The sequence below is a fragment of the Pundamilia nyererei genome, unplaced genomic scaffold, assembly GCF_000239375.1.
Source record: "Pundamilia nyererei isolate P.nyererei 1_Seehausen unplaced genomic scaffold, PunNye1.0 scaffold00254, whole genome shotgun sequence".
NCBI lineage: Eukaryota > Metazoa > Chordata > Actinopteri > Cichliformes > Cichlidae > Pundamilia > Pundamilia nyererei.
Window position 1 is genome coordinate 92,234 of NW_005187655.1, and position 22,791 is coordinate 115,024.

General features: G+C 43.4%; 3 protein-coding genes across 5 annotated transcripts in view; all 3 read left to right on the forward strand.

The window, feature by feature from the left end:
- Positions 1–188: 188 nt before the first annotated feature.
- On the forward strand, positions 189–14,226 carry dtx4a (deltex 4, E3 ubiquitin ligase a). 2 transcript variants are annotated; one of them, XM_005749744.2, is made up of 9 exons: positions 189–637; positions 731–945; positions 2,368–3,562; positions 10,633–10,694; positions 10,836–10,997; positions 11,083–11,144; positions 11,929–12,249; positions 12,336–12,425; positions 12,512–14,226. In XM_005749744.2, exons 1-9 carry the CDS (start codon positions 528–530, stop codon positions 12,740–12,742), a joined length of 2,448 nt encoding a protein of 815 aa, XP_005749801.1. In that variant the 5' UTR covers positions 189–527; the 3' UTR covers positions 12,743–14,226. The 2 variants fall into 2 exon arrangements, with proteins under 2 accessions (XP_005749801.1, XP_005749803.1); XM_005749746.2 differs by having other exon boundaries at positions 189–496.
- Positions 14,227–14,785: 559 nt separating this feature from the next.
- On the forward strand, positions 14,786–20,776 carry msantd1 (Myb/SANT-like DNA-binding domain containing 1). 2 transcript variants are annotated; one of them, XM_005749743.1, is made up of 3 exons: positions 14,786–14,831; positions 17,701–17,994; positions 20,156–20,776. In XM_005749743.1, exons 1-3 carry the CDS (start codon positions 14,800–14,802, stop codon positions 20,445–20,447), a joined length of 618 nt encoding a protein of 205 aa, XP_005749800.1. In that variant the 5' UTR covers positions 14,786–14,799; the 3' UTR covers positions 20,448–20,776. The 2 variants fall into 2 exon arrangements, with proteins under 2 accessions (XP_005749800.1, XP_005749799.1); XM_005749742.1 differs by lacking the exon at positions 14,786–14,831 and adding an exon at positions 16,970–17,592.
- A 1,496-nt stretch (positions 20,777–22,272) lies between these two features.
- The window catches only part of rgs12a (regulator of G protein signaling 12a), a 44,296-nt gene continuing 43,777 nt past the window's right edge, over positions 22,273–22,791 (forward strand). Inside the window, exon 1 of the mRNA XM_005749789.1 lies at positions 22,273–22,473. The gene's annotated coding sequence lies outside the window, so the exon portion shown is untranslated. The remainder of the gene's footprint in view (positions 22,474–22,791) is intronic.

The following is a 22,791-nucleotide window of genomic DNA, read 5'->3' on the forward strand; positions in this document are numbered from 1 at the left end:
CCGAAAATTTATTAGAGCGATTATGTAACACGGACACGGGATTTTACCTCATTCTTACAGTTATATTGGTGGATCAATACTAAACAAACTACTCTACAAAAGCAGTGTTGTTGTTTGTTTGTTTTTACAGGAGGAGACGATTTAACGGGGTAAATATTAAAAATCTATTTTTTTTTTAAATCCTCCGTTTTTTGTCTGATTATATATTTTTTTTAAATCTTACAGTTTACTATGAAAGTCTGTTCATGACAGTAACCTAGTTCACCACCGCCGCCGCACCACCGTGAGCATCCAAGTTGCATTTTCTCCTCTCACCCAAACTTGACTGTGGCTGAGAATTGATTTCGGTAGACGTCACTCATCTGCATAGGGAGTAAAATGCAACCATCCTGGAAGGCTTCTGTTCTGTCTTTGCTTCCACGAAACGCTCTGTATCTCCCCCGTGCAATAAAAGGACCTAATAATTGCTGCACCTCCGAAACTACAAACATGGAAGGTACGGATTGCATGTGCTGTCATCCCGAAAGATGCACTTAGAAGCACAGATAGCACTGAAAACACATCTGGGTTGCAAACTGTCCAAGATGGATGCAGCGCCGCTGTGCGCAGGGCTGCGCGGCGGAGAGGCATCAGCGGGGTACCTTTAAACACCCGTCGCCCCGGCTTCTCCTTCATTTGTGCCTCGGTATTGTCATTTTTTGTTTTTGTTTTTGTTTTTCTGTCTTTTCAGGAGTAGGATGTTACTAGCATCCGCCGTAGTGGTATGGGAATGGCTGAACGAGCACGGACGCTGGCGGCCCTACAGCCCGGCTGTCTGTCATCACATCGAGGCAGTCATCCGGAGCGACCCGCGCTGTGGTAGTGTCGTCCTCGGCCAGGTGGACTCTCGCCTCTCGCCCTACATCATCGATTTGCATTCCATGCACCAGTTCCGACAGGACACAGGTGAGAAACGGGAGGGGGGAGAGGGGCGAGAGGGAGGGTGTGTTTGAGAGAGAGAGAGAGAGCGGTGGTGGTGGTGGTGGGGGGGTGTAATGCTGAAGCTGAGCCTGAGGTGGAGGCCTTTTTTTCTTTTTTTTATGCTGGCGGGTTGTTATTGATAATCATCCTGCAGAAGCTGATGGGTTTAGTGAGCTGCTGTGGTCTAAAGATCTCACTCAGTGACATAAATTGAATCATTTTCATCTTAAAATCTCAAATCATTGAATTGCCAGCTTCACCAGTTCAGTGACACCCCCCTTCCACACGGCCCCTAGATTTGTACACTCCAGCATTGAAGAGGTTGGATTTTGAAAGGTGTCAGCTCTGAAGTGAGTCATTCCTGGCAGGAAGTGTGTGCTTGCCCATGCATGGGAAGGTTTTCATTGCAAAACACGGCCCTCGGTATTGTCTTCCAGGAGACACAAGCGGTGATCTGCCACAACTTCACCGAGCAGGCCAGGCAGGGTGGTATAAGACAAAGAAGGGGATTGTCAGACACCCCCCCCCCCCTTTTTTTTTCCCCCCCTCTTTTTGGCAGACACCCCAACATTGGCCTTTTCTCAGCGCTGGCTGATAAAAGCTTTTGTCTGGTTTATTTTCTAAACCCGAAACCAGGCTGAAATGAGGGAGACAGGCAGGGTGCCCCAGTCTGAGGAAGAAAAGCAGTAGCAGCAAGAGAGGAGGAGAGGAATTTCAGGAGTGCGAGGACACTGAAAAAATGGGGTTGACAGGAGCAGAATTCGTGAACGAGCCCATATTATTATGCGTCTGTGCGTGGCAGGCCTCATGTGCTCAACAGTGCCTTATGTTTTGTGTGTTCATTAGTAGTGTGCAATGTTAAAGCTCCAGAGTCACAGTTGCGAAAAGTGTTATTTCACAGAATTTGTACGGTTTTCTGTTTTTCCCTGTTATTGTTGCCAGTGAAGAGGCTCAAGTGTGAAGCATCCTTCTTAACGCAACGTATGCAGTGCTATCGGAAGCCGGGATTTGATGTGGGGAGCTTTTACAGTATAGAGACTCTGTGGAGTTTCTCTAGACACCCAGGGAAAGCAAACACAGTCAGCTTTGGGTCGGATCAAGGCTGCCAGCCAATCGGAATTCAGAACACCATGTGCTGTTACCAGGGGCAACCTGTTTGCCCAAATTCTTAGCAAGAAAACACAGAAATGTAGAATTTGTTATGGTTGTAATCTACTTGTCCGCAGCAAATTGTAGTGCAGTCGCATTCCTCATCTCGCGTCTACTTCTCATCGCCTGGCGTCATGCTGAGCAGACTCAGTGAAAAGTCGCTACAGAACTTCATATTCACAGTACAAGTCTTCTTTTTAATGTATACTAATATAGTTTACTGTTCAGTAATTCAGTCCATTGTGGCGTGTTCTTCAGGTACCCTAAGACCGGTGCGACGCAGCTTCTACGACCCCACATCAGCGCCAGGCCAGGGCTGGTTGTGGGAGTGGGAGAACGACGCTGGCAGCTGGACGGCATACGACACTGAGGTGGGCATTGCAATCCAGGCAGCACGCGACCGTCAGCAGCCCTGGCTGGACCTGGCGCCGCTGGGTTTCTGCTACCTCATTGACTTCGAAAGTATGACCCAAATCAATGGGCAAACGCAGCGCTGCAGACGTATCCAGCGCCGTTCTGATCTGGCTTACCCGCTGGTATCTGGGCCACTACCCAAGTCTCACCATGCCTGGGGGCCAACGTCCATGCCTGGACACGGAGGACTTCTAGGTGTTGATGTATCTGGAGTGGGCATGGGGATCCGGATGAGCAGCAGTGGGACTGGAAACGGGAGTGCGTACCCCAGCGGGGCGCTCCCGGCTTCAGCCATCACTTCCTTGGGACAGCCATGCGCCTGTCAGCAGTGTATGCTGGTGCTAAGTGTCAAAGCAGGCACTATGTCGACCGCTCACACTCTCGGTCGAAGACCACCACAGACTAAACCACCAAGTCCCAAACTAAGCAGCCTCCCCATCCCAGGAGGCTCTTATTCACTAACCCTCCCTCGGCCTCCAACCCTGTCGAGGTCGCTTTCCCCCCACAGGACATCCATGGTTGGGGCGACAGGTGGATTCAACATAGGTGGTATGGGAGGTGCAGGAGGTATGAGCATGGTTGGTGCTAGCAGCGTCGGCACTACGAGCCTTGGCTACGGAGGAGGCTTCACCCATTCTCTTTCCCTTCTTGGGTCAGCCACAGCTGGTCTCTCCATCTCCTCCACAAGGCCCCCACCTCCTCCTCTCCCCCCACCGCTGCCACCGCCCCCCCCGCCCTCCACTACGCTATCATCTTCCACCACCTCCACCCCTCACCCTTCCACCTCTGTCTCCTCTCTCTCCATTTCCTGTTCTGCCCCCGCAGCACCTGCCTCAGGGCCACCTCTCATCTCCACAGCCACATCCACATGCACCCCATCACCTTCTGCCCGTGTCCTGGGTCCAGTGTCTTCATCCGGCGCTGCCGCGGCTGCTGCCTGCGCGGCGCCCCTGCCACCTCGGTCTAGCCTCGCAGGGCTGAGCCGTCCGGCGCTGCAGCGTATCGCCATGGCTCAGTCGCGTGCCCTTATCGCCTCTGGGTGAGTAGAAATACGCTGTAATGTTTCAGCACCTGTCTCTGTACGCAGAACCTGCTCGTATCCTGCAAAACCTATCAATGATGAGAACCCTCTCACTCACTCCACACTTCAACACGTCAGCTGTGAAATTAAACACGCCTTCCACACTTCTGAATGACAGGCTTATATGTTTTTCTGAGCTTCTCTGTCATATGCTCTGTCAGCAAAACGAAGGTTGTAAAGTTCCTGTAAACCATGTTTTCAGTACATGGAAATTTAACAAATAACTTTCTAAGGCACTTGTATTTTTGTCACAACAATTTCACATCCGTTTTTTCACAGCCTGCAGTTCCTTGGTGTATTTTGCCTCGCATGCTCTCCTGGTATATCATGTGAATTGTTTCCAGATAGACCAGCAGTATAAAAATGCTCATATGATATGAAAGGTACCTACAAATCATGATCCAAGCACTAACACTATGTAATACTAAATACATGAAATGTTTCTGGGCATAAGATCCCATGCCAGTTCACTTTACACAAAAAAGCCCAATCAGGCATCAAGACATGTAAAAAGAAAAAATTTTTAGACAGCAATTTCCTATTTGTTTGGGGCTGTCATTACACCGTGACAGCCCCAAACAACCATGTCTGACATCAATGCTCATTAGTATTTCTGAGCCTTTAATCTTTGTGACAAAGTCCACCAGGCTCAATTACTTTCACGGAAATACAATGAAGGGCATTCAACAAAGAACAAAGTGAGCTCTCTCAAGTGTTTGCACATTCCAGAGATTAATCACGCAAACAGCAAATGGTGGTAAAGCTCTACAAACACACAGTAGCACAAGTGTCCTCTTAAATCAAAGTAAAGTGAGGATGTTGTCAAAACAGCGTCATGAATAGTTCGTATCTGTCACTTAAATAGAAGAACTCTGGTATTCGTTGCTAGTCTTTCAATGAATGATGACCTGATCCAGCTTTTTTTCCTCGTTATGTGTAAAGAAACATCAGGCTCAACTTAAACAGCTTTTAAAACTTTGTAACATAAAATGTAAGAAATCCAGAATTTACTGAAATGTTGTCGCTGAGGACAGTTGTTGACTCTGGCTATATGGCTGAGCTTGTTTTAAAAGTACAGAGTGAATGTAGGACCAGGAACCTGCCTGGATGTACTCATGATGGATAAAAACTTAGTTTGCAAGTACTTAACTCTAAGAGATGGGTTGGTAAGATTTACTGAATTGTCTGGATAACATGGTTAAAAAAAAACCTTTGGTACAATTAAATATAAAAAATGTGGATGTGGTGTAATGTGATGTAAAGATACTCAAAGATGCATCAAGAAACATTTTACATTTGCTTGTAAAACAAGTCAGGGATGTCCAAAACGTGTCACTGAAAATCTTGATAAGAATTTAGAAATTTCCACTAAGGAACATTTTAGTGTACAGACATCAGCTGTGTAGCTGCTAAAGTCATAATTTTAAATTATTGTAAAAACAAATTCCTATAGTAAAAAATGAAAGTAACGTTTTGTCAAGTCACTCTACTGCCTGTAACTGTGCATCAGACAACATCATGGTGACCAAAGTAATTATGGTAGCTAGCAGCCACAGTTATCATTAAAATAAAGGCCCTTGTGGTTTGCCTGAAGACAAGGAGCTCCCAACTGCTGATTGCACTCCTGTTTAAAATTAAACAAAATAAATAGATATATACATACAACCAAATGTTTTTCTGTAATATACTGAAATCCATGAATCTACAGCAATTTCTATACATGTCATCTGGAACTTTTTGCATGGTGTTAGCTGTAACTTAAACTAAAAATGCCATGCAGTGGGAATTTATCTAAATATTTGCTAATGAATGCAATATATCAGGAGGATTAATGGCATAAAAACTAGGATTTAAAAATAGGCATTCTTGTTGCCTTTACTGCATATTCTGCAGCACCACTCAGCAAAGAGTATACATACAATTAACAGTAACATGCTGTAATTCATATACAACAAAACTATAAAGTGTAACATTATATACCTCATTTTGCAGTCATCCATCACATTCATCCAGTTCCTGCCATGTGATTGCTGTGATTTGAGTTGGAATACGAGATGTGTTTACCTGCTATAACCTACAAAAAGATCTCCTTTTATTAGGGAGAAGGGTTTGATGTAACAGAGAATTTTGAAACTCTTTATCAGAGTGTCGCTTTATGACCGCGTGATCTTCCGGTGTTGACGAACTGAGTGCATGAGGATTAATGAAGGAAGTCGCAGTATCCACGTGTCGGAGCCAGAAGGCGCTGGTTAGTTGGATGTCTGGTCATGGTCAGGTGGAGGTGCACTGTTCTTGCTGTGTAACTAGAAATTTTTTTATTTTTTTTTAAACACAGTTGTTGTGTTTAGTTTGCAGCTGGAGTTGTTTGTGGCGTTCACTGTGACTGAGGTAGCTGTTTTATATATAAAACTGCAGACATGCAGAGAAAATGCATGCGTGCATACTGCTCTGCATAGACCTAGTTTCTAGTTCCAAACATTAGACACATAACCATACACTGAAAAATAATTTCCATGTCACCTAATCCATTCGTGCCCCAGCACGGTGACCCAACTGTCTGAATCCTGGCATTAACTGAAACAACCTCAGTGAAACACCAGTTTCTACACCAGCTAAGCCTCAGATTAACACCAATCACAGCAGGATTAATATTTCTGCCTCGTTAATCTCCTCATTTTGTGTCAGGTGAGCTGCATGACAGAGCAATTCTTTAAACATATCAGGTGAGAGTCCAGCAGATGGTCACACCTGCTGCTGCGGTAAAACCACCGACGTCACCGATTCAGAATCGCTCTGATCCTGCCAGCCTGCTCACTGCTTTATCCCCATATCCATGCAACACAAGCGCAGTCACATCCAAACTGTTTTAAACCCGCTGAAACCAGTCATTATTTAAATCTAAATTTAAAGACTTCCAGTTTTGAAGTCTTAATTGTAGCGTGTTGGCCACATCAATAATGTTTTCCTTTATTCGTATTTTTCTTTTTGTGGCAGAGGTGACCCAAAGGATGGTGAACTGTAAATGTGTCATACACAGAAACAGATAACCTGCTAAATAGTAATGAGTTAGTAATAAGATAGAAGTTCACTTATTAAGACTTGACTACAGAGTTATTGGAATTTCTGTTAGTATGATTAGCTACTATTTTCAGATAACTGCATTGAAATTTCTCTACAAATGCACTTGAGATACCAGTTCAGTGACTCAGTTTAGCTGAAATGACGCTTAGCAAAAAGCCGCCAGTGTCACCATCCATCTGTTGCACTTATACAGTTTAGTGGTTAGTGACACAGACCTAGCGACCAGTCAGTGAGCGCCTTGGCAACTTTTGGCCGCTAGGGAAAAATATGTATTGAAAAATGTGACTGGTTACTGAATGCTTGCTGCGTGAAACAGTTGCAATGAGTGTGTTGCACCAAAACCATCCTTGCAGTTGCATTGGTTGCAAGCAGATTGCCACGGTCACTTATAGTTTGCATCTAAGACACCAAATTCATTGACTGAAAGATGCTGACTGCAGCTGAAACCAGCACCTTTCCAAAGGCACATTTTCCCATTTCTGGTTTGCTTTGCACTCTTCAACCAATTTCACTGAGTGACAATGAGCAACCTGCAGCAATCCCCCACCAGCTGGTTGGCCAATACATTTTCCCTAGTGACAGATATGACTGGGGCATTCTGAGAGTGTGTTATGAAGAGGAAGATTAAATAGAGTTGCCCAAACAATTTCTTTTGTACCAACTAGTAAACATTCCTGTTCTAAAGCTGGTAAAACATTAACATGGAAGTCTCTGGGCTGTTCTCCCTTTTGGAGCCAGCGTGAAAAGGTATGTGGGTTATCACTACACTGATGACTTTTTGCCTTGCACATATCCTCTTTTGCTGTCAATGGGTCCAAAATATTTATGTGTTGAGCTTTAATTATTCAAATCTACAGAAGAATTCAAGCTGCAGTGAATTTAACCAAGCAGCTCGCTTTTACTTTCTGGAGAGGATCAAGTAGAACTTCTTTAAGACCACAAAAGATGAGCACATGCTGCAGTAGCAAAGGAAGCACAAGACACATGTACATACAAACTGTAGCAAGAAAACATGATGACAAATTGAGGAAGTGCGGTACCAGAAGATGTTAAAGAACTCTCATACTGGATTTAAACAGTCTGCTGAAAAAAAACAAAAATATTGTAGCATTTTTGCGGTTTAGTTATGTAAAAGAATTTCCTTTAGTAGATGGATTGATGAGCTGTTGTTGAGAGTTTGCCTGCAGTGAAATTGAGCAGATGGTTTGTAAGTGAGGCGTTAGCGTGTCGGGGGTCGTCAGCGTCACAGATGCATCACAGTGACGAGAGTTTCCATTGGTCGGCGCACCTGCTTTTTCTGCACTGCCTATGCTTGTCTCCATAAAAAGTAACCCGTCATCATTCGAGCCCGATGACTGGATTTACTTCTGCTTCAAGTTTTAATCAACCAATTTGTTTATTAGATTTGATTCAGGGTGTGAGCTTGTGTTGCCATATGCGGTGGCTTGTGCGTTTCCATCATCGAGAGCTCCAGATGGACTCCGCTCTAATGCCGATAGCTTAACCGAGATCAGAGAAACGTGACTGGCCGACACGCCCCGGCTTGTTTTCTTAACCTTTCTCCACTTTTCTTCCACCTCATACTGCTCACTTATTCCCGCCGGACACACAAATAAAATGCCAGTCAACATTTACCCGTTAGAGATCGAGTCGGTCGGCTGAACGTTTTCTTAGTCACGTAAGGAGCATGCTCAGACGGAGTTAATACCACAGCTAGGACACTTTGTTGGTAAACAAACAAATATAGAGCCACAGCACCGTGTAATCAGGTTGACCAGTACAGGAACCTGAACAGTCCAGTAATTCCTTACTGTGAGGTTTTCCATGCCATCGTCACATCATTTACTTAGAGAGGGAAATCTTTTTTCTTTTTTACATTTTATTATGTATTCTATTAACTGTAGAATAGTCTGAGCTCTTCTAGTCACACAGGAGTCACTGTTCCTCAAAAGCTCAATTTTTCTTTAGTGACTTCAAGATAAGCAGGTTCAATTCTGCATATATTAAAATGACTTCCAGATTTGTCATCGCATCTATTTAAAGCTCTGTCCAAAGCTAAGTCACGATCACAAATAAGACATATGAATCTATAATAAGTGAAGAAAGTATCAGTCATTTATCTTCAGCTCTAGAAATGCATTTTGAATTTGATGACTACCAAAAGCACAATCAAGTTATACAAAGAGGAATAAAAGTACTTGAATTATATAGCGCAGGGCCACATACAGGGTAAGTCGACCTTAGTGAAAGTGGGCCAGACGAGTTAAACCCTCCTTTCAGTCAATGTGCAAGTGCAATTTCAACAGCACATCTCAGTTTTTCTACGTGATAAAGGAGTATAATTACAGAAAACGTTCTGCCCAGACTGTCCTGTATTTATAAAACAAAGTTTTTGTTGATTGAAAAAAAAAAATCTTTGAAATCTCTAATATATGAAATAGATGATGAGAAACAGGAACTTGTCTGTCACTTGATTGTTTACACTCACTTAACTACTTTGGTGTAGTATGAATGGCTGTGGGGGAGGTTTTTTTATCAGCAGGAAAAGCTTTAAAACTTAAAAGTACAGTTAAAAATCCAAAATGTATGCCCTCCTTCATTTATCCAGCCGGCCGGATTGGGGTCTTTACTAGGCCAATTCTAGAACCAGGGCCTTATGTTTGCTTTTGTAGTCTTACTCGAAACACTTTAGACTGGAAACCACATTTTCAGTCATACATAGAGTCCTTTATTTTACACTCTATATCTGCTGTGTTTACCCCACATGTAAACCAGTCACCCTAACATGCATGTCTATTTTGCTGTGGTCAAAGCGACCTGCTGAACTTCAAACTGAGCGTCAGAATCAGGAGGAAAGATAATTTAAGTGACTTTGATCACGGTGTGGTAGTTGGTGCCGGACGGGCTGGTCTCAGTTATGTTTGTGATTTTCAGATTTAGTACATGTTGATTCACTAACGACATCAGAGTACTAAATCAGCTTTTTAAAGTCAGAGGGATTCTTTTGTATCGCCATATTGTAACTCGTACAGTCACCAACCTGGTGCTGCCTTATGACAGCCTGGCAGTGTGATGTAGCATCTGACAGGTAATCCCTGCTGTAACAAATCTCTGGCCTACAACCAGAGTTTAGCCACCAGATGGAAACAGGTGGATTAGGCCTATAAAAGAGGAGAGCGATCTAACACCGGCACACAGGCAGAGGAAGAGGGAGACGGGGGCAGACACACTGACACACTAAAGAACAGAAGAGTGAGAAACCAGTGGAGAGGAAGCTTAAAAAACGTATCATCTGCATATCGCTGCTGGAATATTTTTGACTCGTATCTGTGGTTTTTGGCACTTTCGAGCAAGAGCGATGACTGTTATCAAAAGTGGCAGACCGTAAGTACGCTCGTCTGATGGGTCAGACACAGCCGTGACTCTCCCTGTGTGCTATACACATTACAGCTGTGCTTAAAGTTACTGTAGCATTTCAATATGTTCATAACAAATGTGACATACTAAACAGCATTTTTAAATATCTTGAACAAAAACTGGAGGTTAAAATGAACAATCATGTCACCTCCTTGTATAAAAATCAAAGCTGCTTTTGTTGGAGTTGATGGATTTTAGCTTAAAGTGTTTATAATTTTGTGATCACCGACCCTGGGATATTACAAGTATTGTTACTGAGAAAATAAAGCAGCCAAGGCTCTGGTGCTGCCATTTAATCCCAAACATATGTGGCAATTATAGGGCAGCATGTCAATCCGGGTTTGTTTCTCCACTTGACTCGGCAAAAGCTCCTTAACCTGCTGACTCTAAGTAAGGTGGAGGCGAGCATCTGCTGTATCTAACTGCACCTGTTCACAGGTGACTCGTCAGATTTCTTCAGTCTGCGTGGAGGTGACCTGGCCTGTGTCAGCCATCAGTAGATTCATACAGCTTTGTTTTCCTTGTTGCAGAGTGCCAACAGTTCCAGTGAAGAACCTGAATGGATCCAGTCCTGTACATCCTGCACTGGCAGGTAACCTATGCCAACTACCTGAATCAATCCAAATGATTTAGACTAGAACATTCTCATAACACAAGAGCTCATCCAGCTTTGTGTATGCAATAGGAATGTATGAGTAGTATGTCTCATGCCCCCTCTTCTGGCTATATTCAGGTATAACAGGCATCTTGATGAGCGCAGCAGGGCTTCCTGTCTGCCTGACCCGCCCTCCCAAGCTGGTGCTTCATCCTCCACCTGTCAGCAAGAGCGACCTCAAACCTGTCCCGGGGTTGGGCCACTGCTGTCGCAAGACCACAAAGAAACAAGCCCGGAAAGGTGAGCTAGTTGTGATTTGAAGAAGAGCAAATGTGCTTTGTGACTATAATGAAATTCTCACAGAATTTTGTGTTTCTGTCTGTAGGCAAGACTCCAGAGGAAGTGGTGAAGCGCTACCTCCAGAAAGTGCGAAACCCCCCAGAGGAGGTGAGTTCTCTCCCTATGGAGGGCATTTATCTAGCAAGTCTATTTATGATGGAGACGTCATAGCTTCCAGCAACATCTCTTAGAAATCTAACGTATAAAACAGAGCCCGTGTTTGGGACAATAATGACCAGTAAAATGATGTTGGACTTTGATGGGATTCATTCTTAATAACTTTTAAAATACTTTCAGAGCAAAATACAGCAAAAACGTAAAATATTGGGCCAAATTTCTCTCTTTGAGGCTCAGGACTTATACTCCTGATTATATAACTGAAAAAGGTGGGAGGGAAAATAACCACATCTGCACTATTCTCAGTTTCAGGAGCAAATTACATAGTAGAGTTGTTTTGGTGTCCATATTTTTACGTGGTAGACGTGTAGAAGGCGTACTAATGCTGCTCAAAGCCATGACACGTGCTGAAAGTTGTTGGGAGGTGATCAAACATTAAAAAAGAGCTGCACAGTGTAGCCTCAACATTGTGTCGTGATATTTTAGGGAAATTTGTGACAACGATATTTCTGATGACATAGGGAAAAACACCTGAATAACATTTTACCTTTAATTGCAGCTTGCAGGGAGCAGCATTTATTGTAGTGCAGTAGTAGTGACACAGCGCAAGTCAAACGTAAGCACTCCAATGTCTGGAGTCGCTGGATTACAGATATCTGATAACATAAAATATCGGTATTATCTCAAACAGCATGATGTGGCACGTGCTGATAATTTGAAAATCTCTTTTCTGCAGTGGACAGAACTCAAACTGTCCTTTATCTTTCTATGTCAGGATTGCACCATCTGTATGGAGGCCTTGCCCGGACCATCGGGCTACAAAGGTCCTGGTGTGGGTGGCATCTCCAGGGCCGAGTCGGTGGGTCGTCTGGCACAATGCGGTCACCAGTACCACCTGCAGTGCCTCGTTGCTATGTACAATAACGGCAACAAGGACGGCAGCCTGCAGTGTCCCACGTGCAAGACCATTTACGGAGTAAAGACGGGCAACCAGCCACCCGGCAAGATGGAGTACCATGTCATCCCGCACTCCCTGCCTGGCCACCCAGACTGCAAAACCATCCGGATCATATACAACATCCCTCCTGGCATCCAGGTAGATTCAGTATATCGGTGTTTATGTGGTGCTAGCAGCGTCTCTTTTTGAATGAAGTGACAAACTGTTCTTCTTCTGGTCTTCAGGGCCCAGAGCACCCAAATCCAGGCAAACCCTTCACTGCACGTGGGTTCCCCAGACACTGCTACCTTCCTGACAGCGAGAAGGGACGCAAGGTATACATAGAAATGTCTCTTCTTTTGAATTTCAGATGGACAAGATGGTCATATATTAACACGTGTTCTTTATTAACCCTTTGCAGGTTCTGAGGCTGCTTCTGGTAGCGTGGGATCGTAGGCTCATTTTCTCTGTGGGTACGTCGAGCACTACAGGTGAGAGCGACACGGTCATCTGGAACGAGGTGCATCACAAGACCGAGTTCGGCTCCAACCTCACGGGCCACGGGTACCCCGACCCCGGCCACCTGGACAATGTCCTCGAAGAGCTCAAAGCTCAGGGCATCACCGAGGAGGAGTGTCTACCCAGAGACTGAGCAGAGACATTCACAGCACTGAAGACACAAGAAGATACCAGGCGTGAGTCTTTAAACACAATCCTGGGACGGGGATCCGCAGCTAGACGGACCAGTTCTTTTCAAAGTGTGACGAAACGAACAGAGGAAACTTTTACACCAGATGATGGAGAAGGACTATAAAACAAAAGCCCCAACTGAAATAGCTTCAGCAGAATTTGCTGCGACTCAATTTTTTTTTTCTCTTACGACTGCATGAGTCAGTTTTGATACGTACGTGGGGAATCATTTTCTTTCCTGATGCAGTAATGGTGTCAAGGTTGCCGATGTTACTCAGTGAGACATTTGAGACCACTGTGCACATACGAGTCATTGTTAGTTTGTGGGGGGGGGAACAAAAACTGTCATTTATACTGTCAGACTTCATATCAAGAATGTAACTAACTGATTTTGTTTTTCTTAAGTGATGAAGTGTTTACCACTCCTGCTGCTGCTGAACCGAATGGAAGTGAAATTTAAGAAATTAATGTGGGTTCGTTTTTAAAGTGTTAGTCCACAAGCAGAAGCAGATAAATCCTCCAAATGTTTGACTGGATATCTGAGCATGGATATTTGCTGACCTCTAGTGGTACTTTTCCAGAACTACATTCCTTTTTAGGTTTGATTTTTAACTTGTGTTCTTGTATGTTATGAATACTTCATATATTATATGATATCGGTTCCATTAATCCATGTTTTTTATACTATAATTTCACATTTTGTTTAATATGCTGTGTTCCATTGTATTGTTTTTGGGTTTGGCTTGACAGACAAAGACATGGGAGGGAAGTTTAGATAAGCTGCTGGTGTACCAGAGTTTGCCTGAGACTTTATATGCCATTTACCAGCCCCTTTCTTTAAAAACAATCATTTTTTTAGTATTTTTCTATTTAAGAAATAAGCTGACATTCCTGAATCCTTTGACCCTGAGAGCATGGGTGTATTTAACAGCTTTCTATGTCTTCTTGTATCTGCATTAATGTTAATGACTGATAGAGGAAACCCTATCGTGGATTAATCCATTACCCCCCTAGGAGGCGTAAATTCCCCAAAAGCTAGGATTGGACCTCCTGCCTGAGCTCAGATTTGCACAGTGTTTTTTACTTGGTGTCAAAAGGAAACAGCTTGTATCTACTGTATTTTTTTCCTTTTATTGTGTAGGATACACACCAGCCTCAAATGCTCTAATCACACTACAGAATGTGGTCAGCGGTTGTATTTGTCATGTTTCGTTTTTTGCCATGCGCGGTCTAAAAGACTATCTTGATGTGGGTCCAGCTTGGGCCAAAGTGGTCTACTGTGGACCAGGTTGTTATGTTAAAGAGAAATGCAGCAGTATGTGTCAACATACTAATGTAGGCCAACATCAAAAGCATTTTTACTTTATGATATTTTATGTATGCACTGTATTCTATGTATATGTTTTATGTGCATAAATTTGCATTAAACATTTTTCTAAGGTTCAAAGAGAAAGCCTGAAGCCTCAACTTTTTTTTTCTTTTAAGAAGTGATGATCAAGTCTGACTATTTGACTTTCTTGGAAGGTAGCTCTTTAAACTTTTGTTTTGCTAAGATAAAAACTTATTAAAAACAGGTATATTAAAAACAAAACAAAACAAAAAAGCAAATGATATCGGGGTTAAATTTTAGTGGCTTTTGATAAGAAGCAGTCCCGGTGTGTGACCAAGCACGGTAGTAATGTCTGTGTTGAGTCTGCTAACATTAGCAGTGAGTTGTAGCACTGACGCTATTAAAAAGTTAGCTAGATATTACAGCTTTACTTATTAAATAAAGCAACTTGTTATTATAGTTATTTTTGTGATAAGAAAAATTAACACCATATTTCAAACATTTGTTATATTGCTCAGGGGAATTTAGCTTACTGTAAGTCTGCTTCGGGATGCGTTGACTTTAGCTAATTTTACAGCTAGTTGATATTGGAAGCATTTATCAACTTTCCCACAAGATTTGGTGCCAAACAATTGTAAGTGAACTAAAAGTTATCCTAGCATTAGCACCATTCTCCTCCTTGATGTGTCATGAAGGTTGTAGAGCTGTGTTTAGCTAGCAGGTATGTCTGCTCTTTGCAGCTAACAGGTACTTTCCACTCCGGTACAATTTACATGACGCTTTTTTTCAATGCTACCAATAGCAGGCCACACGATATCACTTAAGACAAAAAGTAATCTGAGCACTTCAGTAAGTTACCTGTTCCACCACATCCCTGAGTTCCTCTGTTGGATTGAGAGCTGGTGACCGTGAGTACATTTGAGTATAGAGAACTCATTGTCATGTTCAAGAAATCAGTTAAGGGTGATGTGAGCTTTGTGTTCCTGCTGGAAGCAGATATCAGAAGATAGTTACACTGCAGTCATAAAGGAATGGACAGGGTAAGCAACAACACTCAGGTATGCTGTGGTGTTTAAATCCCTGCACCATTAAACCACTGGCAACCTGAACTATTAAGGCAAGACCATCTGAATGCAGCAGAAATCAAGGCTCATTAGAACAGGCCATTTACCATTTACAGAGTGCATGAAAAATAAGCAGCATGCTTATTAAGGAGACTGGATGTATTAGATTTTAAGTTGTTCAGTTTCTCCTGAAAACCTTTGTTAAATCGGCTGATAGGACATTTTAATCCAACAGTTGATCATTTCTGAAATGCTTTGTGTGAATACAAACTACACTGTGAGTGAGGTGAAATTAGAAATGAAAGATTCCTTAACGAGATCTCCGAGTATGCGTTGTTTACATATATACAATTTATTTATTTATTTTTACCAAGTGGCTCTATTTTACTGATCACTCACAACGGTGACTTCTGCCTGCAGACGTGAACAGTGCATCAAACAGTTTATCCGCAGATTAGTCTGGCTCCTGGATTACTAGTCTGGATTACCTCCACTTTATTGAATGAAAAAATGCACAACGGTAACTAAAATGCAATCATAAAGGACCGCAGAGAAAAGACAGAGAGGAGGGGGCGGGGCGTGATGCTGAAATAAACCGAAGTGACAGATTATTTTTAATATTTTGAGACTCAGTCAAAAAACGATCAACTGTTTAATCCGGAGCAAAAACGCGACGGGGTAACGATTGCAACCCTTTCAAAAAAATCTTTTTAAGTGTCACATTTCTTCAAGCACACCGAGAACCTTTCACGTCAACTTTCGTTTGCGTTTCCATTTCTGCAACGGCAGAGATTTATCTTAAGTGACAGATGTGATGGATCGGGCAAAGCTGCCAATTAGCGGTATGAACATGCAGCGCCCGCCTGTCAGGTTAGTGGGGAGCAGATGGGTTAAAGATCTAATCAGCCTGCAACTGAGTTAAGCTGGACGCAATGCAGCTAATGGCACTAATGCACCTAAAGTGAGAATACATGATGGTTATTGCTGCATTGCCAGTTTTAAGGTGGCAAAAGTAAAAGAAATAAAAATAAAAATGTGGGAGACAAAGCAGGGGCTGAATTGCTGCCAACTCGCTGTCTGTGTGTGAACGACGGTGGGGCTTCAGTGGGTAAATGCTACTGAGAGAAACATGAGACCAGGGGAGGTAGAGGGAAAGGAAAGAAATATGCACATAAACTGGTTAATGCGCACAGGGGCAGGGGAGAGCCGCCCTTTGCAGAGACTGGAATGGGGGTGGGGGGAGGGAGTCCCCAAATGGTCAGAGAAACCCTTTCTGCAGGGGTCCATTGTCTGCTGACCATGACTATGAAAAGAAAGCTGATTACAGGAGACAGCGTGTTGTGTTGCTTCGATGGTTGCCTGCAGTTGATCACTACACGTTGCCGTTTCGTCTGATGTCTCCCTTTTGTTATCCCCACCTAAAAAAAAGAGCTTCACAGCTTTGCAGTGCGATGCCTGGGCTTGCTTTCTCAGGTCTGAATTGCAGGCTGCGAGTGTTTCTGCTCTCTTTTTCCCCGCATCCTGCCAGATAAAGCAAATCCTCCCTCTCCTCATCTCAAAATGACTTGTGTATTATTAAAAGCTTTTAAATGGAGCAGAGTGCTGGCTGACTACCAAATCCACTGCCTTGTTGCCAGGGAAACACATACCCATGGTCTCCACTCCTCCTCCTTCTCAGTGCTTTTTTTCCCCCTCCCACCCCTCCTCCCCTCCCCGGAGGCTCATATTTCAAAACCATCAGCAGTCTTGTGCGCTCACACTGCTGCCTTTCAACTAAAAGCTTTTTGTGCTTCCAGTGAAGCAGAATGGAGGGGAGAGAGAGCAGATGGGAGTGGTTAGAGGAGAGGGGAGGGAAAATAAAGGGCCTCCCTCACCGTTGCCAGGGCAACTTGATGTCACGGTGACATCACGCACCACTAAAAGCTTTTAACCGGATTCCTCTCCTGCCTTAGGCCCCATTTTGAGTCCTCTTTCAGCTAGACTAGGGGGAAAGGCACAGGCAGGGTGGTGGTGTGTGTGTGTGCCTTCCTGCTTCTATCCCTCCATTACTGGAGACTCAACACGGCTCTTTAGCGAAGTAAAAGGCTTTCAAAACCAACCTCTAAAGCTCTGCAAACAGAACCAGCACAGGTCAAGAGAGTCATTTAAAAAATTTAAAAAAAAAATGGCATCAGAGGATGGTTTCAGCTACCTGATGCCAGGCCACAGTGAGAAACACAGACGGGCCCCGAACTGGACCGATGGCGAAATGAAAGCCCTCCTGTACGTGTGGGAGGAACACCACAACGAGCTGAAAATGAGCAAGAGGAACGCTAAGGTTTACGAGAAGATGTCCCAGAGGTTCTTTCAGCTGACAGGAGAGCAGCGCTTCAAGGAAGAGATCAAGATGAAAATCACCAATATGTCTTTTCAGTACAGGCAAGTGCAAAACCCCGGTCCAAAGTCGTGGCTCCAGCTGCTGCATGACCAACCCCCCACCACCACCCATTTTTTTGTTTTTGTTTTACATTTTCTCTGCTTTAACAGGCGACTGAAAGCTACAGTTGGCGAAGGCAGCGAGGCGCCGGATTGGCCGTACTACAAGGCCATAGAGAAGATCCTCTCCAAGCCGCTGGAGAACGGCAGGGTGAACTCTTTGGAGTTTCAGGCCTCTGCAGCGGGTCCCTCCACTTCCTCCCAGTCGACAGACAACCTGGTGCCACAGTCAGACGAGGGGCTGATGGGATTCCTGCCAGAGTACACAGGCTCCTCGGACGAGATGGAGATCAAACAAGAGCTGGACTCGCTGAGCTCTGATAGTGAGCACACACAGGGCTCCAGGTAACAGGAAATAGAGGAGACACACAGTGCATGTGTGTGTCATAGTGAATATGTGCACTTTTGAAACACTCATAAAGATAATAATAGATGAACTGACCTTTGTATGCTATTGTTTCAGAGAAGCAACCCACCAGATATACAGTTTTATGCAGTTTTCAGCTTGCCAGCTATAACTGAAAGTGACTACCTTTCCTCAGCTGGGTTACTTGTTGCTATGCTTTATTTAAACCTTGAATGCTAAAATTATATACACGATTGCTTTTTTCTCTCTGCGTTTTAACAGTTTTGTTAGTTTCTGTAAAGTATACTTACTTTACTTACTTACTAATAATCTGTGTAGGTCTGTCTGTTCCTCTGATCCACTCCAGACTTGGTGAGTCTGTCGCTGGGGACTCTGGCAAGGGCAGTGCTCAATTTTGAGGTTGTTTAGATGAGCGGTTCTCTTTTTTTTGGGGGGGGGGGCTAAATGTAGTTCCTTGTTAAAAGTGTTTCCACACTGACAGACACACACACTATCTTTCTGGGGACATTCATGCAATCCCAAGCCTCTTAACTCTACGTTTAGCCATAACAGCTAAGTGCTAAAGTCTTAAATTCACCCTAATTCTTTAACCCTAAAACCAAGCCTTAGCCCTCAAATCAACTTTTGATGGGCTGAAAAATGAGTCAAAAGTTCTTGCTTTAAAAAAAAAAACTCATCACTCTGATGCACTAAAATTCAATCTGGATGTGTTTTCTTGTCATTATTGTTGTTGTTGGCATTAGTTTCCTGTGGCACACCACAGCAAACGCTCACTCATGCTTAGGGATGGGTATCGAAGCCCGGTTCTTGCTGAGAACCGGTTCCCACTGTTTCGATTCCTTGGAATTGTTTGCCATTTTTGCAAACGATTCCCTTATCGATTCCCGTCGCCACGAATTACGTCACCACGTTGCGGAGCGTCATTTACCTGGCAGGAAACATGGCGGCTCAAACGCTCAAAAGTTTGATTATACTTTACGAGAACGGAGGACAACAGGGCAACTTGCAATACTTGCAAAGTAGATATTTCATTTAATGGAGGAAACACTACGAGTATGCAAAAGCATTTGCTCACAAAACACACGATGACCTTAAATGAATGTCGTGTTTTTAATTCCGCTCCGGACTCGTGAATCTCAACCCAGCAGCAGCGGTAACGTTTGTACGTCCTCTCCCGTTAATGCAGCAGGTAAATAATCAACTAACAGTGCATATTATGTTAGCGCGATCTGCCTTATTACAAAACCTGCCATTACTATGCATTTAGGTGACCATGATGAGAGAGACAGACAGAGTCTGGCTCAGATGCTGCCAGTTCTCGCTGCAGTCTACTGGTAGCGTCTCCTTTCAGGCCAGGATAGACGAATGTCACCGAGCAGTGACTAAGTTTGTGGTCAAAGGTTTGCACCCATTTGCCACAGCAGATGTGTTTAATTGTAGGCAGGGACATTACTGGCTATTCTTCTGTAATTGTAATTATTGCTACTGAAGAATATTTATTTTATTATTTTACATTTACAATTTTTTTCCTGGGGACCCCGTGACACCCCATTGAAGAGCCGTAGGCTGTGGATCTCTTAAGATCTCACTGTTGGGTTTGTAAGGCCATGTTACTCCTAAATTTCAATCTTGTTCAAAGAGAAGATATAAAACAAAGTTCTAAGATAATCGACCTTAGTGTTCTCCTTTTTGAAAAAGAATCGATAAAGAATCGAATCGTTAAACAGAATCAAAATTGGATCGGAATCGTGAAAATCTTATCAATACCCATCCTTACTCATGCTGCTTCTCCAGAAAGCTGCAGCCCACAATCTGCCTGTACTGGTTAGGCAAAATCAGAAACATGCATCCAGCTGATGTGTCCTCAGGGCTGTCTTCTTATTAAAACAGCTAAAATCTGTAGATTGTTGCTACCAGTAATAAGCCATGTTTCACTCCCTTTAAATGCCGTCCATAGCATTGTAAAACACTTGCAATGGTTTACTTCTATGATTTCTGCCTTCGGCGCGAGGAGCCGATGCACACAAACCAATGTTATGTTGAAGGTCGTGGAACTAACCTGTGAAAATGCGAACCCAGTGTGATCTCTTTTTACTAGGCACTGCCTGCTCTGAAAGGTTCCCCTCTCTGCTCCCCCAGCTCACATCCTATCTCGGCCAGGAAGAGGAAGGCCAGCAAGCACCTGTCCTTGAAGCGGAAGAAACTGCGAGTCTTGCAGGCTATGCTGCAGCAACAGAAGAAGTCGAGCCGGGCCATGGAGGAGACGTGCAGGGAGGTGCGTCGAGCCGTGCACCAACAGAACCTCCTCCAGGTCCAGTGCCTGCAGCTGCAGGAGCGCATGATGAACCTCCTGGAGAAGATGATCCAGCTTCCCGCCACTGCATCAGCCACATGGGGTCAGAGCGGTGTGAAGGATCCGGGAAAACCATAAAGTGTATATTTTTTGTTTTGTTTTTTATTGGGGGGCATTGCCTCACCTATAACCTTGTTGAATACAAAAAAATGATGTATTTTATTTTGGCATTCCAGGTTTATCCTATTGTGAGTAAAGCTCTGTGTAGAAATGGTAGAGACAGGCATGAATACAGGCTTTTACCATTTCTGGAGGAGTATCATTTGTAGAAGATAAACATGTTATTGCATTTGTTAGCACTTTAGCATCAACATTAAGTCAGGCTCCACTGTACATTTTCATTTTAGGAACAGTTGTATAAGATTTCTTGATAATTTGCCAAGTACCCTAATAAAAATCACTGTGGGAACAACAGCCATCACTTTTTATTCTTTGCCAGGATAATTACATGTTACATGGGAGGTCTGATGCCAAAACAGGGCAATTTGTAGCAACCATGAACCAGGAATTTAGGCGGTAATCCCCACTGTTACTGCAGTCATTTGGTAAAGAGCTGCCAGCAAATGGCAACACAAGCTGCTTGAGATTTCTCAGAAAAAGAAACCTTGACTATGTCTTTTTGTGCAAAATAGTAGCTTTAATGAAACATTCCTGACTTTCTTTTGCGTGAGAATGTGACAGAGTGATTGGTAACCTTGATATTTATAGTGTTATACTGATATCCACATAAAAATTTCTAGGAATATGGGTCATTAGTCATAATAAGACTGACAAGTCAGACAGATTCTTCTATTCGTATCATAACAAAGACACTGATAGTGGCTAATAAAAGTCATATAACAGCATTTTTACAGCATTTAGTTTTAGGATTTGATATATATGGAAGCTTTCATTCAAGGCAGAAACCCGCAGATTTGTTTCTTGAGAACTGACAACTATGCAAAGATAACCTGCTGCTGTCTTTCACTCTAACATCCCCCATCTCCGTGACTCTACAGTACAATTATTGGGATGCAAAATACACAGAGGGTGGAGGCTGACGTTAGCTGAAATATTAAGGTCTTTGCCTTTCAGCCCATTTTAAGAGGATTTGGAGAAATAGGGGGGATTAGGCTAGTTCCATCACACATTACACCAGCTCAAAGGAAGTCACTCCTTCATGAAAATGAGAAAGCAACATCGTTTGTTTCCTTATAACACACTGAACTGTGTGGCCTGTGTTTGCATAGTATGCTCATTGCTCACAGCCGTAATAAATAAATCATAAAGTGCAACGTCATTGCATTAGACTTCTAATCCTGTTGTTATATAGTGGTTTGTCAAAACGGCTGTCAGCTTCTTGCAAATGAGTAAGCTACACCGCACATGAGTAGTAAGGCCAGGGGTGAGGCAACCGTTGCAGCCCTTTGACCAGAGTTAGTGTTTACACACCATCCGCCGTAAAGAGCCGCAGTCGAGTGGAGGGGAAGGAGTTAACCAGAGGCAAAGTGGATGAGACATACTGCAGTAACCGCAGAGTCATATGGGTAAGACCTTTTTTATTTTTACTTTTTGGTTTTTAAGTGATCAACTTATCACCATTGCATGGGCAGTGCCTTTTAAATTTCATTATAGTCCTCCTTTTAGACATATGTCAGGGGTGATTACAGAGTCTCCAGAGAACTTTCTGTGCTCTCACTTGTGTACTTAAGCAGAGTTATTTATTAAAAATATCATATATAAATAAAAAAATATATACATACTTTACTTTACTTAAGGGAAAAATGAAGCTTGTCAACTGCCATCATTGTCAGCCAATAGCGTCACTCCCACTGTTTGAATATTGAACGCAAAGGAGATGCTGATTGGCCAGTGGGAGGAGTCACATGTTCCGGAGACGTTACGCTGTCATGGTTACAGTGAAAGACGCTTTGTGATTTCCGTGGTGAGTGAATGGATGGAGGTGGTGCCCTCGAGCTCTGCCATATGGAGTACCGAATCACTGCAGGGAGAGAATAGAGAAAAAAAATGGACGCGTGAAGCGGAAAATGTAAACGTGGTAGACTCGTGTTAACGTAAACGTAAAACCCGTGGGCTTTTTTTTCTGGCACAACTTTAAAAGCAGGTACTGTTAAATTTTTTTTCCCGATAAGGCCTTAATTGTTGTCAAAGTTTCGAGCTACGTTAACATTTTTTGTCGCTTTAAAGTTGCCAAAACTCAAAAAAAAAAAAAAGTAAAGCAGGAGCTAGCTTTCGCTATTTTTGTTTCGGTTTTTTTGCCCTCATAAAATGACTCGGGCGGTGACTTAAGTGTTGGAACATTTAAAAACTGGCTTACCGACACCAGAGTCCTTCATTAAAGTGGTGGTAAGCAGGGAGCCAGCTGGCGGTGTGTTTTGGGGAGTGGGTGGAGGGGTGACTGGGAGTAATATGCGAGCCGTGT